Source organism: Musa acuminata, chromosome BXJ2-6 (genome assembly GCF_036884655.1).
Source record: "Musa acuminata AAA Group cultivar baxijiao chromosome BXJ2-6, Cavendish_Baxijiao_AAA, whole genome shotgun sequence".
NCBI lineage: Eukaryota > Viridiplantae > Streptophyta > Magnoliopsida > Zingiberales > Musaceae > Musa > Musa acuminata.
The window spans coordinates 36777501-36792939 of record NC_088343.1 but is presented as its reverse complement, the minus strand read 5'-3'; the positions used below and the strand labels follow the sequence as shown (position 1 = coordinate 36792939).

At 41.4% G+C, this 15439-nt stretch overlaps 2 protein-coding genes across 2 annotated transcripts; both read right to left on the bottom strand.

The window, feature by feature from the left end:
* Positions 1-674: 674 nt before the first annotated feature.
* On the bottom strand, positions 675-4152 carry LOC135615395 (linoleate 9S-lipoxygenase 6-like). The gene is made up of 8 exons (XM_065113823.1): positions 3853-4152; positions 3486-3772; positions 3176-3416; positions 2748-3092; positions 2482-2675; positions 2094-2398; positions 1735-2001; positions 675-1648 (listed from the first exon to the last, which is right to left on the bottom strand). Exons 1-8 carry the CDS (start codon positions 4085-4087, stop codon positions 901-903), a joined length of 2622 nt encoding a protein of 873 aa, XP_064969895.1. The 5' UTR covers positions 4088-4152; the 3' UTR covers positions 675-900.
* A 6210-nt stretch (positions 4153-10362) lies between these two features.
* Positions 10363-13900, bottom strand: LOC135615394 (linoleate 9S-lipoxygenase 6-like). Its single transcript, XM_065113822.1, has 8 exons — positions 13651-13900; positions 13277-13563; positions 12948-13191; positions 12520-12861; positions 12256-12449; positions 11875-12179; positions 11529-11792; positions 10363-11447 (listed from the first exon to the last, which is right to left on the bottom strand). Exons 1-8 carry the CDS (start codon positions 13883-13885, stop codon positions 10703-10705), a joined length of 2616 nt encoding a protein of 871 aa, XP_064969894.1. The 5' UTR covers positions 13886-13900; the 3' UTR covers positions 10363-10702.
* Positions 13901-15439: the final 1539 nt, after the last annotated feature.

The window sequence follows — 15439 nt, the reverse complement described above, 5'->3', positions numbered from 1 at the left end:
TAATTATGATGCCTTCTTTCTTTTTTATTTTTTCAACATCATCATTTTTTATTATTTTATTCGCTTCACGATATGGACCTTCAATTAATTAAGAACATCAAGATTTTTGAATCTATAATCTAAAACATAAACAAATTAATAAGAATATAAGAAAATTCAAAGTTGTTATACCTCGTATAATTTGATTTGAATCTACCTAATGTCAAACCGAATTTTTTAATTTTTTATTATTTTATACCTCTTGTCTTACTCACGAAACCTCTCGCTCGTAAACTGTTTATTTTACATCGATTCAAGATTGATATCAAGTACCATCTTACGGGGGATATGATAGTAGATAAGATTTTCCTAACTATATGAGTAAATCTCACTCTGATAAGATTTTCTCATCAGAAAAATCTTTCCTCTTAATTTGTATAAATAGGGGAATAATAGCTTCAATATAAAATAAGTTCGTAATTTTTCTGTCTTGTATTCTTTCCAACGTTTCCTCTCCCATCTCTTCCCAGTGAGAATCGCTTGTTTTGCTTTGAGAGAGGCAGCTGAGTTGCGATGAGAAGCGAAGGGTGAAAACCCTTAATTTTTTTAATACTTTTTTTATATTTTTAGTCCCTGTAATTCTTTATATTTACAATTAAGTTCTCAAATCAAATTAAAACCCTATGGAGGAAGGGTTGAGTTCAATCCTCAGAATCAAAGATTTATTTAAACTTATCCTTTGCATGCAAGCCATCACGCAAAAGATTTATTTACTACACTTGCTCACACCACATACACAATTCCTAATGCCACAAGATAAGCCACAGCGCATTTCGGTGAGTGATGCGAAGCTGCCATCAACCTCAGCTTCCTCGCCGGCCGGACTTTATTCAGGATCGCAGGGCACTCCTCTCCGGCAACCTAGATGGACACGCTATTGGGGATCCCCTTCCCGGTGATCCCAACCTCACTGCTCGGGAAGAGCAAGGTGAAGGGCATCTTGGCCGGGCCATTGCGGTTCTTCAGACTCGGGTCCGCGTTCTTCTTGTTGATGTCATCCTCGATCGACTTCAACGCCTTCCCGAATCGTTGGAACGCTTCCAGCGCCTTCCGGTCCGTTGTCCACTCCGACGTGTCACGCTGGCCCAAGTACACCTCGTCTGACGCGTGGGTCGACAGGATCTCCAGCAGCGAGACGCCGATAATGGTCTGGTACTGACTGCTTATCGTCCTCAGGAACACCTTGTCCGGGTTCTTCTCCAGCAGGTCGTGCTCCGGCGTGCCTGGTTCCGGCACGAGGCGCCTGCTGATGGTGGGGCGGTTGGGAACGTAGCCTCCGTAGGGGTACTGCCCGAAGTTGATGACGGCGTGGAAGGCCGAGGCCAACCAGATGATGGTGGTGCATGACTGCGTCAGCTCGAAAACGGTCTCCATCTTGGGCCACCATGGCTCATCCTTCTTGTCGCCGTGACCCACGTCGCGAATCTCCTTCCACCAGGCCTGGAGCTCGGAGTCAGCCCTCAGAGCATCGTCGCTCGGGTAATAAATTGCACAGTACTCGGTGACCCACGTCTCGATCGCCTTCCATATCTGTAGGCCGTCCTCCGCATACGGGTAGTCTTTGATCAGCAGGGAAAGCTCACCGTTTTGATCCCTCACTGCAACTCCTCTGTGCAGAGACGGAGCTTCCGGTTAGCCATGAGGTAGAAGTTCAATGTCAAACAAGGGAAGAACATTACTGCTGACGTTTTCTACCTCTTGACCAGATCATCGGGGAGAGCTTGGTCGACGAAGTTCCAGTGGTTCTTGTAAACCCAGGAGGAGTACTCCAAGGAGAACTTGCCTTGTACAGATGTCTTCTCGAGGATGCCATCGGCATTGATGAGCGACTGGCGAGCTAAGGCGTTTATGTTCATGGTGTCGCGATAGTGAGGCGTGAGAAGCTTGTTGATCGGGTGAACCACGCTGAGGTGTCGATTCGTCGCGATGATGAACGGCTCCAAGATTGCGTGCGTGCCAAGCCTGCCCTCGTGCATGAGTCAAGAGGAAGATGATCAGAACGGGAAAGGTAAGGAACAGAGCGTGGTCGGGATTAATTCGATATACGTGCGCACCAGTGGCTGACGAGTTGGTGGACGCCGACGTCCACGACGCCGACGTAGGCCTTCGCCAATTGCCAGAGAGATCCATCGACGCCATTCTCGGCCGCCGAGTACACTTTGCTTACAGCACCGTATTGCTCGCCGTCCGGGTGTGGTAAGCTGAGCTCGATCGCCAGTGGCTTCAGGGTGGAGTCCGCCTTAAGGAACAACAGAGTCCTCGTGGCGTATGCCTTATGTGCCGTAGAGTTTATCCGTGCAATGTAGGGCATGAACACGTCATGGTGGTCCAAGATGAAGAGCCTGTTGCTGCTTAGTGCCTGCGGAATTGCGTAGCCGACAAGCAAAATTAGATCCCCCTTTTCATGAACACTCTATTAATCGTTGAAGTAATTAGCAGTACCTCGTCAACGGTGAGCCCATCGAGGTTGGCCTCGATATGTGCTGCTGTGATGGTGCTGTTTTGGTTGCCGTACCTGTTAGGATCAAGCTCGCTAACAGGAGGGAACACCTTAAGAAGCTTGATCAGCACCGGGTGCACGCCGGCAACCATTTCGCGAGCGAACTCTTCGTCGGTGCGCCACGCAGACTTATCGACTGCAACACGAATCAAGACGACGGTGAGAAATGTGCTCGTTCCTCCTCTGCTGCAGTGACGAGAACACTTACACTTGATGATCTGCGGCTTCGGGAGCTTCAGCAGACGCTGCCCGCCTTGGACGCGGAGCACCTCCTTGACCATCTCGAACGGGATGCTCTGTCTGAGTTCATCAAAGAGGGGGACGTAGGGCACTGGGATGCCTCCCTCGTAGAGCCTCATGATGTCCTCGAACGAGTCGAACTCGAATGGTGTAATGTTGACGATGGCGTCCAGAACGGGGAGCAGTCCGTTGACGATGGCCTTGATCCCGTAAGTGAGGAAGTCGCCCATCTTAACATGTCCGAATCGCTCATCTCGGGGCACGTAAACGTTGAGGGTGTCCAACGTCCCCAGTCTGCTCTCCGTGTTGGGATCTATCACAAACAAGGAGATGGGTAAAGGAATATAACTGAGTGAAGCCACTTGGATCTCTCATTGGAACAGATCGTAACGCTACCTTTCCTCGTCATCGGACGGTTGGTCTTGCCACGCCGAGGGTAAGGATACACCGCCGACCCTCCAAGGATTGGCCGAACCAAGTTGGCGTTGTCGGGGGTGCCGAGATCATTGTACACTGCGTAACCATAGACGCGGTCCCATTCTTGCAGCTCCGAGGTCACGTCATCTCCCCTCAAATGTCGGAGCTCGTCCTCTCTGTACGGATTCAGCGGCGCCGGCGTGGCTCCCGGGAGGTACGTCTGCAAGAGTTTGACCTTCATCGCATGCAAAGATGGAGTACGCAGGGCAAGTGCTTGATTAGTACTCACGGTGTTGGCGAAGAAGAAGCGGTCGTATCTGTACTTGTTGGCAGGGTAGACCCAGGAGTTGCAGACGAAGTGGATCCGGCCCTTGCCGGGAAAGTTGTCCAGCGTCAGCGTCTTGAGGAAGAACTGGGTGGCGTGCTTGTTCTTGACGATGACGGCTCCGGGGATCCCCTTGTTCTCCTCCCACTGGAACGTCACGCTGAATCTACTCTCGCCGGCGGCAAGGGAGGGCAGGCGGCCAAGGTACTGCAAGGAGGCCGGCGACCCGACGACCCCCCGGTTCCCATTGTCTGCCATAATTCACGAGATGGTAAAGGGAACTAACAACGCAGCAACCACGTAGGTGTAATCAACAGAGCGAACAACTCACTGGGGTCGCCGACGGTGGCGCTTACGAGCTGGAAGGTGACGTTCTGACCGAGGATGTCGAACAATCCGTCGATGACGTTGCCGGCCAAGTCGTTGAAGTCGAGGACATTCTTCGGCATCAGCACCACCGTGCCCTTCACCTGCACACCCTTCGACCCCCCGAGGATGCCGCCCACCACATCGCCCACACCGCCCACCACACCTCCCACCACGCCGCCGACGATGTTTCCGAACATCTTCGGTTCTCTTTTTCCTGTAACACAGTGGATAGCGACGACTAATAGCTAAGAGAGTGAACGTTGCAGTGAGATCGATTGCAGCGGAGGTGGTATTTATTGATGCAGAGCATCCGCCTGCGTGTCGAACAAGCACGGGTTTCTCGTGTCCACAAATGCTTCCCCAAATAATTTTACGTGGTTGGGTCCACTGAATTAAATAGGTGTTTTCTCGGGACCCACTCCCTAATCACTGTTTCAATGTGCGGATAACACAAATAATTGAGCATCCATGCGTTTCACATGGCCGCCAATCGCGGTCCAATGTGAACTCTGATTTATGTGTCATCTGCACGAGACTTAGTTTTATATCTTTTCCACACAAAATAAATATAACAATGATACAAACAAATACTTAGACTTAGTTTTATAAATGACTAATTGCAGCGATTTTAGTAAGTGTTATGTTAACTTAGACTTTTAACTACATTTCTAAATTAGTAGAAAAATTACTTATCATCGGGATGATTTTTTTGTCTTAATACATTGTGCATTACATTTTTTGTCTGGACTGTCTTAATGCACATATGTTGCATTGAAACCATGCTCTTTTAAGACATAAAAATAATCTACATGCTTTAATGATACAAAATTGTTTGCATATTTAAATTACTTAAATTCTTAGGCTCACATCCGGTCATCATTGATCAGATAATTTAATTCACTATAAAAATATAAAAAATCCTAAAAAATAAAAAAAAATTATTTTTCCTTTTATTTCAGTAAAAAAGAAGTTAGCTTACAAGAATAGTATCAACAAAGTCTCAAGGTCTTCAAGAGATCAAAGAATGTATAGTTGTTATGGTTTTAAGCTATGTAGATAATTATGCAGCCATCTTGACAAACACAACAATATAGAGCTATAGCCATAGTTGATCAATCAAGTAATCAATATACATGATGAAATTAACTTATACTTAGCCATTCATAAGAAATACATTGAGAGTCTCTATTGAGAAATTCAATCTGGTCAGATGCTTCAAAAGCTCAGAAAAATCATTTTCACAATTTATAAACAAGAAAGATATTGTTTCAGAAAATGGATGTCATGTTTTTGGGTAATCATAATCTCTGTAATTGTACAGAAAAAATACCAATACTGTTTTCTTATGAACACAAATTTCCAGAAAATAATATTCCAGAAAGATGAGTTAGTACAATGTCTTATGAACCATGTGAAGTATATTCCCATACCAAGCATGCAGATAGGTAGGACAATCTTATATTATAATTATTTGTCTAAGAACAACTTGCACTGCAAGCTTCTACAATATTGAATGATTCACCCAATCAAACCAACAATAAACTAATTGCATGTGACATCTCCGACATAGGAGAGAAAAAAATAAAGCTATTCAGATGTGAAACACGGCTGGATATCTTGTCATGCATAGTGAGATGCAAATGCAATTAAAATGGTGTATTCTTGTAATGCATGTAAACTAAGTGAATTATTGGATTGAATCCCCAAGTGGGTCCTTTTTTTTATTTTCTAATTTGGTTTGTACATTTTAGTCCTTATCTAATGACATCGATATATGCGCATGTCACATGGAAACACGTTGGAAGTGCATCCTTATCCAAAAGACATCGAGATATTCCCATGTCATATGGAAACACGTAGGAAGTGCATGCTTATCCAAAAGACATCGAGAAATGCCCATGTCACATGAAAACATGTAGCAAGTGCCAGTGAGGTGCAATAGAAGTTGGTACTTATTTTCAATGCAATATAAAGAGGAATATTTGGCTTTTTATTTAACAGCCATTTTTGTACTACAAACGTATTTTTTAAAAATTACCTTCTTCTCACTTTGACATATTAATCTTTTCAATTTCATTCTCTCATATGGCTGCCATGTTTTTTTCAGTTTCATAAATACACTCGCCATATTTGAATTTTAGGTTTTATTTTATTGAAAAACTATTTGATTTATATGTTTAATTCTTTTAAAATTGAATTTACCCTATGAAACGTGTATTTCTCATCTTTTTTAGTTATCTTTGACTTCTAGTTAAAACTATAATATTTTTGCAACATATGACGTGTAGCAAGAGCACCTAAAATTTTTTATATTCTATTTTTTAATTGATATTAGTTATATTATAATTTAATTTAGTGGGATAAGTGACTTATTAGTTTCATTGTACTCGAATTATTGGCTCAACATATTTAGACTAGAGTCAACAATAATATACCTATCTAACTCTTATAAATAAATCTAAGTTTTGGACTAAATTGAGGGTATTTTACTCTTCTTCGTTTATAAGCTTAATATTCTCGTCACATAACTTATAATAATAGTATGGTGTATATGAAATGTCATGTCGTCTTAAGCTTCTCACGATGTCTAGGTCGACTCTAATATTCATTATCATTATCTAACCCGATGAGATAATTAGTTTATTAATTTTATTAAGTTTAAAATATCAACTCAAAATATTTAAATTTAAGTTAATAATAAGATACATATCAACCTTCTAATAAGTTAATCTAAATCTTAACTCATTTTGTAGGTGAATCTAAATCAAAGACATTATAAATTATTTCTAATTATTATTGTTAATGGTTAATAAGAGTTTTTTTTGGGCATGGATATCAGTAGCAGGATATTAGAGGCTGCAAGGGTAAATATGGCTCCAAAATCTATTTCTCAGATTTGACAGTCTGTATTCTTTATATTGCCTTCAGTTTCAAGTTGGTTTTATATCCAAGTGAGTAGTATTCTTTACATGACATCAAGGTTCATTAATGTCTTCTTTCATAAAGTTAGGAGTTTGAGTGTTGGAAGCTGCCTCGTACGTATTAATTACTAAGACATAGGTCATCGAAGCCCACCCACTCTTTCTTCCTTCGAGGAAGAAGATGCTCCAATAATGAACACCATGTGGTACTACAACTATAGAAAAAAAATTAATACATACATGCATCCCGAGTTGGCATCTTAATACCTTAATTACGTATAAAATTTAATGCATGATCTTTATATAAAGCATTTCAGGGGTAAAGAAAACAAGAGAAAGGATAAAGAAAGATTAAGTGAAGGGGTCAGAAGATAAGAAAAAAGAAAAGAGGAACTACAGAAATACAAAAAAATAAAAAAAATATTATATATATATATATATATATATAATTGTTTTTTTACAAGATGCTTTATTTTATAATAATTTGACATCTTGAGGATTAGTATTCTCTTTAGTTTCCGGTTGGTATAGATATCCAAGTGAGTAGTATTCTTTACATGACTACTTTCCCGGACAACGAGATTGAATCTACACATGCATCAATGTCTTCTTTCATAAAGTTTAAAGTCGTAGTGTTCGAGGCGTCATCGGGTGTATTAATTACAGAGAGAAAGATCAACGAAGCCCACCCAATCTTCTTCGTTCGAGGAAGAAGATGACTCCAACGATGAAGAAGATGACCATGTGCTACAACTATAGAAAAATAATAAATACATTTCAAAGTTCAACAGCACACGTGCATCCCGAGTTGGTATCTTAATTACGCATAAAAATTTTCCTATGATCCTTCATAAAAGATATCAGGAGGAAAAAAAAGATAAAGGGTAAAGAGATATTTAAGTGAAACAGTCAGAAGAGGAGAAAAGAGTAATTTGATTTATTAATACCTATATGTCTTGCTATATATAGCCTTTATATTTAGACTTTTAATCCATAGAATGCTCAATATGCTCTTATTTATTGTAGGGTGAGATTGTCCCCTTAACATTTGATATAAATATAACCTATTGTACCAAACAAGTGGCTAGATTTATAACATAAATCAATAGTTTTGATATTATTTTATTTTTATGATAAATTTATGAACAGTATATTTTTGTTTTATGACAATAATATCTTTATATTTGTTCATATATGTGTTGATTTGTTTTTATGCTGCTTATTGTATTTTTATTGATATGTTTCATACTTTTACAAATACGCTTTATGCTATTTACTTGTGCTACTTACTTTGTTGTATGTTATTACATTATGTTAAATAATTTTTATGCATTGATATCATTATATATGTTAACGTTTTATTATTATTGTATATATTTAACATTTTGTAACATTTACTTATAATATTTTAATTTTATACTATTGATATATAATTAATATGCATATTAACTATTTTATTATGTATATATTCTATATTATTTCATTATTAATGTCTATTATGTATTCTATTTATTTATGATATTAGCTAATTTATAATTTCATGGAGAGACGAATCGATTACAAACTTAATTGTAATTTCACTCGATATTTGTGATTGTCTAAAAAGATCATTAGCCTATTATTTCAACTCTCCATGATACAAGTGAGCCAAGAATACTTGGCATTTGTGTCTAGCAGTAAAGGTGTTAAACTCAACTTCTAGTATGTTTCTGGTTGTCTCTTGGATGATAAAGCCATCCTATTGGAGCTTAAAGAACTAAATAAGTTACTGCAAGACCTATTGGACAAGAGTTTCATCAGACCTAGTATCTCTTCGTAAGATGCTCCAATATTATTTGTAAAGTAGGATGAGTCTATTAGATTGTGCATCAACTATAGGCAATCTAACTAAGCTATCATCAAGAATAAATATTCCTTGAGTTGGTGGTCTTTTTTATCAATTACAAGTACCCAGGTGTATTCTATTATTGATCTTAGATCAGGTTATCAATTGAAGATTAGAGAGGCATATGTTCAAAAGATTACTTTTCAGATGCAATACTACCATTATGAGTTTTTGGTTATATCATTCCACTTGACCAATTGAGCGATCGCATTTATAGACTTAATGAATTGAGTTCCACTGATATCTAGATAAATTTATAATTATATTTATCGATAATATATTGATATGTTTTAAAAGTATGGAAGAACATGAGGAGCATCTAAGAACTGTTTTAGGCATTTTTTGAAGGGAGAAATTATATGATAAGTTCAATAAATATATATTTTGGCTTAAAGAAATTATTTTCGTTTGTCATGAAATTTCTAGTGGATTACCAAAAGGTGAAAGTTGTGGTAAATTAAAAAAAACTTTCCAATATTTAGATAAAAAGTATTCTTAGAGTAGTAGGTTATTATCCAAGATAACTACTCCTTAAACTTGTTCACTTGGGACCACAAGTGCGAGTAGAGATGGGGATTCAAAAGTATAGACATTAATTAATGTTCTTAGATAGATTAAAGGATGTACCTTTAGGCCTTAGTGAGCCTAGATAATCATCAAATTGAAGTGGAAAATTAATATGTGAGATCATTATATGGAATTATCAATCAATACATGGCTACAAAGACACACGTCAAACCATCAAATGTTGTGGTTATAAATGATGATTCATGTTGATGTTAGTAGTTCTTGAATGATATGTTATGATGAACTAACTTCCTAGTTGGGTTGAGTTGGTGATGGGATCACAATATTATGTGTCATTAGGTTGCCCATATATTGCTCTCTCTTATCAAGAAGTTAAGATATAATCATGTTTAGTATTTCTTGGATTAGTTCATATTAATTTATAATTAGAATTATCCCATATGGAAGTGATCAGCCTGTTTGGAGCAAGTTTTTGCTTGATATGATTTCTACTAAGTTCATTTTTATTTATGATTTTGTATGTACACACATACTCTCACAGACAAGTGGATTAGTTTAAAAAACTACAGGTATTTTGTGTTTATTTGTTTTTGTAACATGCACGAGAATGTTCATTTTGGAGCTAAATCTAAGAAGATTAAGGTACCCTTATAATGGCTCAAGTAAATGAAATTTAAGAATTTATTTGTTTAGTATCTCTTATTATAAATGTAATTATTTTTATGATATCGTTGTTATTGATAGGTCAGATTTTGATCAAAGATCTTTCATACATGAATATTAAGAGAATATTTATATATGTGTAAGAGATTGAAAAAGGACCAATAGAATAGTTCATGGATCATATATACTAGTTTATTATATAATTTGATAAATTTAAAATTTTTAATTGAATTAATATCCAATGTAATATATTTGATTTTATTCATTAACATTTATTAAATTTGTTAATAATATTTTGAATAGTTATTGAGTCCATCGGTGAAAGAGAGAAGAGAGTGAAAGAAAAAAAATGGTAAAAAATATTAAAATAAAATGAAAAAAAAACAGAAGTTCTATCTTAAGCTATATAGTATGCTATCCTTGTATTATCATATATGTATGTATAATTTTTTCTTCAGTGACCAAAAAGCTCAAGTAATAACGACAGCATCAATGGATTAAAAATATTGTACAACTTGTAAGAAGCTGAGGCTTCATCAGCCATGCACGCCCATCCATTCTAGCCTTGTACTAATTAAGCGTGGCATTGATGATGATGATGAATGGAAGAGCATAAGTAGAGAGAGACTGTCGATCGCAGACGAGGTTTTGACAGCAAAACATATATATAGGCTCGCTTGCTTTGTTACATAATGTGCATGAAGAAAGGATACGTCCCTCACACCGCACGCGACTCACCGATGGATGCCAAAGGTCTACGTGAGCTGCTTTATTTACTCCCTTACTGCAGCATTAATTAACGACACGGACCCATTCTAAATGGATATGCTGTTGGGGATTCCCTTCGCGGTGATCCCAGTCTCGCCGCTGGGGAAGAGCAAGTAGTACGGCACCTTGGCGGCGCCATTTCGGTTCTTCAAGGACGAGTCGCCGTTCCTGCTCACGATCTCCTTCTCGATCGACCTCAGCGCCGCCCCGAAGCGCTGGAACGCCGCGAGCGCTTTCTCGTCGGTGGTCCACTCCGGCGTGTCTCGCTGGCCGAGGTATACCTCGTCCGACGCGTGGGTCGACAGGATCTCTATCAGCGACACCCCCAGAATGGTCTGCAGCTGGTTGGTGATGGTCCGCAGGAAGACCTTGTCCGGGTTCTTCTCCAGTTCTTGGTACTCCGGCGTGCCCGGCTCCGGCATCAAGCGACGGCTTATGGTGGGCCGGTTCGGGAGGTACCCGGCGTAGGGGTACTGTCCGAAGTTGACGGCGGCGTGGAGCGCCGAGGCGATCCAGATGATGATGGTGCATGAATCGGTCAACTCCAATACCGTCTGCATCGTGGGCCACCACGGCTCGTCCTTCTTATCGCCGTGCCCCACCTCGCGGACCTCCTTCCACCAGGCCTGCAGCTCGGTGTCGGCCTTCACGGCCTCGTCGCTCGGGTAGTAGATCGAGCAGTACTCGGTCACCCATGTCTGGATCGCGTTCCATATTGCTAGCCCATCCACCGCGTAGGGGTAGTCCTTGATCAGTAGTCGAAGCCCGTCGCCCTCCTGCACCGCAACTCCTCTGAGCAGAAACAGAGCTTTGAATCAGTCCAGGCATACACTCGTGACGATGCCTAATTAGATCTTCCGAGGATTTTGTTACCTCTTTATCAGCTCGGTAGGGAGAGCTTGCTCGACGAAGTTCCAGTTTCTGTAGATGACGGCAGACATCTCCATGGCGTACTTCCCTGGGAAGACGGTCGTCTCCAGGATCCCGCCGGCATTGATGAGCGTCTGGCGAGCCAACGCGTTGATGTTCATCGTGTCGCGATAGTGCGGCGTCAGAAGCTTGCTGATCGGGTGGACGACGCTCAGGTGTCGATTCGTGGCGATCACGAACGGCTCCAGAACCGCGTGCGTATTGAGCCTGCGCATGTGCCCGCACCATGAGAAGGTGAACAGGTTCTGCACAACTAAGAACTGAGCTATGTTGGGATTTTGATTCGCACCAGTGGCTGATGAGCTGGTGGACGCCGGAGTCGTTGACGCCGACGTAGGCCTTCGCCAACTGCCAGATGGAACCCTCGACGCCGGTTTCAGCCGGTGTGTACACTTTGCTGACGGCGCCAAATTGTTCTCCATCAGGGTGTGGTAAGCTGAGTTCGATGGCCAGTGGCTTCAGAGTAGAATCCTCCTTCAGGAATAGCAGAGTCCTCGTGGCGTATATCTTATTCGAACCGGAGTTTATGCGACCAAGATATGGCATCAAAGCATCATGATGGTCCAAGATGAAGAGCCTGTAGCTCCTCAGTGCCTGAAGAATAGCAACAGAATCAAGCAAACCGTGCCTATGATCCCTGAGTACGTTCTAAGGTACAGAAGTCATATACCTCGTCAACAGTCAGGCCTTCAAGGTTGTGCTCGATGTGGGCTGCTGTGATCGTGCTGTGTTGGTTGCCATACTTGTTAGAATCGAGCTGGCTGATGGGAGGGAAATTGTCAAGGCGGCTGACGATGAGAGGGTCCACGCCGGCAAGCATTTCGCGGCCAAACTCTTCGTCCGTTCGCCAAGCATTCTTATCGACTGCAACAAGAACCGGATGGTGAGATGAGCGTGCTTGTTCGACTGCTACAAGCTTTGCTATTGGACTTACCTTGAATCACGTGGGGCTTCGGGAGCTTGAGGAAGTTCTGGCCCTTCTCAGTGCGTAGCAGTTCTCTTATCATCTCGAAAGGGATCCTCTGTCTCAGCTCGTCCAGCAGAGGAATCTGAGGCACCGGAAGGCCGCTCTCATAGAGTCTCAGTACTTCCTCGAACGAGTCGAACTCGTTCGGGGTTATATCGAATATGGCTTGCAGCGTTGGGAGCAGCCCGGTGGAGATGGCTTTGATTGCGTAGGTGAGGAAGTCACCCATTTTAAGGTGCCCGAATCGCTCATCTCGGGGCACATAGATGTTCAAGTTCAGCAGTGGCAGTCTGCTCTCGGTCTTGCGATCTGCAGCAAGCAAATAGGCGATCGAGGCAACGTTAGAAATGGAGTCAGGCGCTAATGCGACACGATCTCGTCGGAACTGAGATTACCGGTCTTCGTCGGTGCGCGGCCGGTCTTCCCACGACGAGGGTAAGGGTACTCAGCCGACCCTCCGAGGATCGGCCGGACGTGGTTCGCGCCCTGATCGGGACTTCCGAGATCGTTGTAGTACGCATAGTCGTATACACGGTCCCATTCTTTCAGCTCCCCGGTGACGTCTTGCCCCCTCAAGTTTCGCAGCTCATCTTGTCTGTATGGTTTCAGCGGCGCCGGTGTGTCTCCTGGGAGGTACGTCTGGACACACATACAGTAGTCATGGTTAATCCAACCGCACGTTAAGTTCAGCATCACACAGCAAGAACTTGAGTATCGTACTCACGGTGTTGGCGAAGAAGACACGGTCATATTTGTACTTGCTTGCAGGGTAGACCCAGGAGTTGCAGACGAAGTGGATCCGGCCCTTGCCGGGGAAGTTGTCCAGCGTCAGCGTCTTGAGGAAGAACTGAGTGGCGTGCTTGTTCTTGACGATCACAGCGCCGGGAATCCCGTGATTCTCCTGCCACTGGAACGTCACGCTGTATTTGCTTTCACCGGCTGCAAGGGAGGGCAGATGGCCGAGATACTGCAACGAGGCGGCCTCCGCGACGACTCCTCGGTTCCCATTGTCTGCCATCAGAACATTTGCATCAACGTAAGAGTGCAGAAGAAAAGCTACCGACGTTACAAGCAACATCAACGCAACCAGCAACTCACTGGGGTCGCCGACGGTGGCGCTCACGAGCTGGAAGGTAACTCCTTGGCCGAGGAGCTCGAAGAGGCCGTTGATGACGTTGCCGGCCAAGTCGTTGAAGTCGAGCACGTTCTTCTGCATCAGCACCACCGTGCCCTTCACCTGCACTCCCTTCGACCCCCCGAGGATGCCGCCCACCACACCGCCCGCACCGCCCACCACACCGCCCACCACGCCGCCGACGATGTTTCCGATCATCTTCGGTTCTCTTTTTCCTGGAATACAGTGGATAGCGACTACCAATAGCTTGGAGAGTGAACGTTGCAGTGAGATCGATTGCAGCGGAGGTGGTATTCATTGATGCAGAGCATCCGCCTGCGTCGAACAAGCACGGATTTCACGTGTCCACAAATGGTTCCCCAAATAATTTTACGGACATGGGTTTCACGTGGTTGGGTCCACTGAATTAAATACATGACATCTACCATATCCAAAATAAAAGCAGGCTTTAGCCATTTGCGATCATATTGGACGACTGTTTCTGCGTGAAGAAGCTGTCAGCATCAACTTACCCACCATGAGAGAGACTTGGAAAATATAAGAAGCGTCTGTGTATAAAAGATTAGGATAAGAACGAGGAGAAGCTACGTTGATTTAATGAAATGTGGATGTAGCCAAGACCTGAACGGATTTATAGGAGTGTATGATTTAATCAAGGTGAAAGCACGGATTGCTACGCACTTTTAGAATTCAATGAGGACAAGTAAATGAAGTTTGAAGATAGATAAGATCTGAGGATGCACTTTTGTTTTTTATCAGCTATCACTTTTGTTATCATCTGACTATGTATTAATTATTTGGCACATTAAGCTAATGTGATGAGGAACATTTTCTTTTTTTATTTCTGCTTGTTTGGCTGCGATAGTTGACAAAGTTTAAGTTAATATTTTTATCTATCTATTATAGTAATCATATCACTTAAAAAAAACCTAGAGTGATCGAGTTGAGAAGAACACATGCGATGTTATTGGCATATACTCGAGTAGTCACTACAACAAAACTCATCTTAGGCAAGATAAGAGATTGTCGTTTTATATAACTGTTATTATAAATGACTAATTGCAGCGATTTTAGTAAGTGTTATGTTAACTTAGACTTTTAACCACATTTCTAAATTGGTAGAAAAATTACTTATCATCGGGATGATTTTTTTGTCTTAATACATTGTGCATTGCATTTTTTGTCTGGACTGTCTTAATGCACATATGTTGCATTGAAACCATGCTCTTTTAAGACATAAAAATAATCTACATGCTTTAATGGTACAAAATTGTTTGCATATTTAAATTACTTAAATTCTTAGGCTCACATCCGGTCATCATTGATCAGATAATTTAATTCACTATATATAAAAAATCCTAAAAAAAAAAAAAAAATTAATTTTCCTTTTATTTCAGTAAAAAAGAAATTACCTTACAAGAATAGTATCAACAAAGTCTTAAGGTCTTCAAGAGATCAAAGAATGTATAGTTGCTATGGTTTTAAGCTATGTCGATAATTATGCAGCCATCTTGCCAAACACAACAATATAGAGCTATAGCCATAGTTGATCAATCAAGCAATCAATATACATGATGAAATTAACTTATACTTAGCCATTCATAAGAAATACATTGAGAGTCTCTATTGAGAAATTCAATCTGGTCAGATGCTTCAAAAGCTCAGAAAAATCATTTTCACAATTTATAAACAAGAAAGATATTGTTTTAGAAAATGGATGTCATGTTTTTGGGTAATCATAATCTCTGTAAT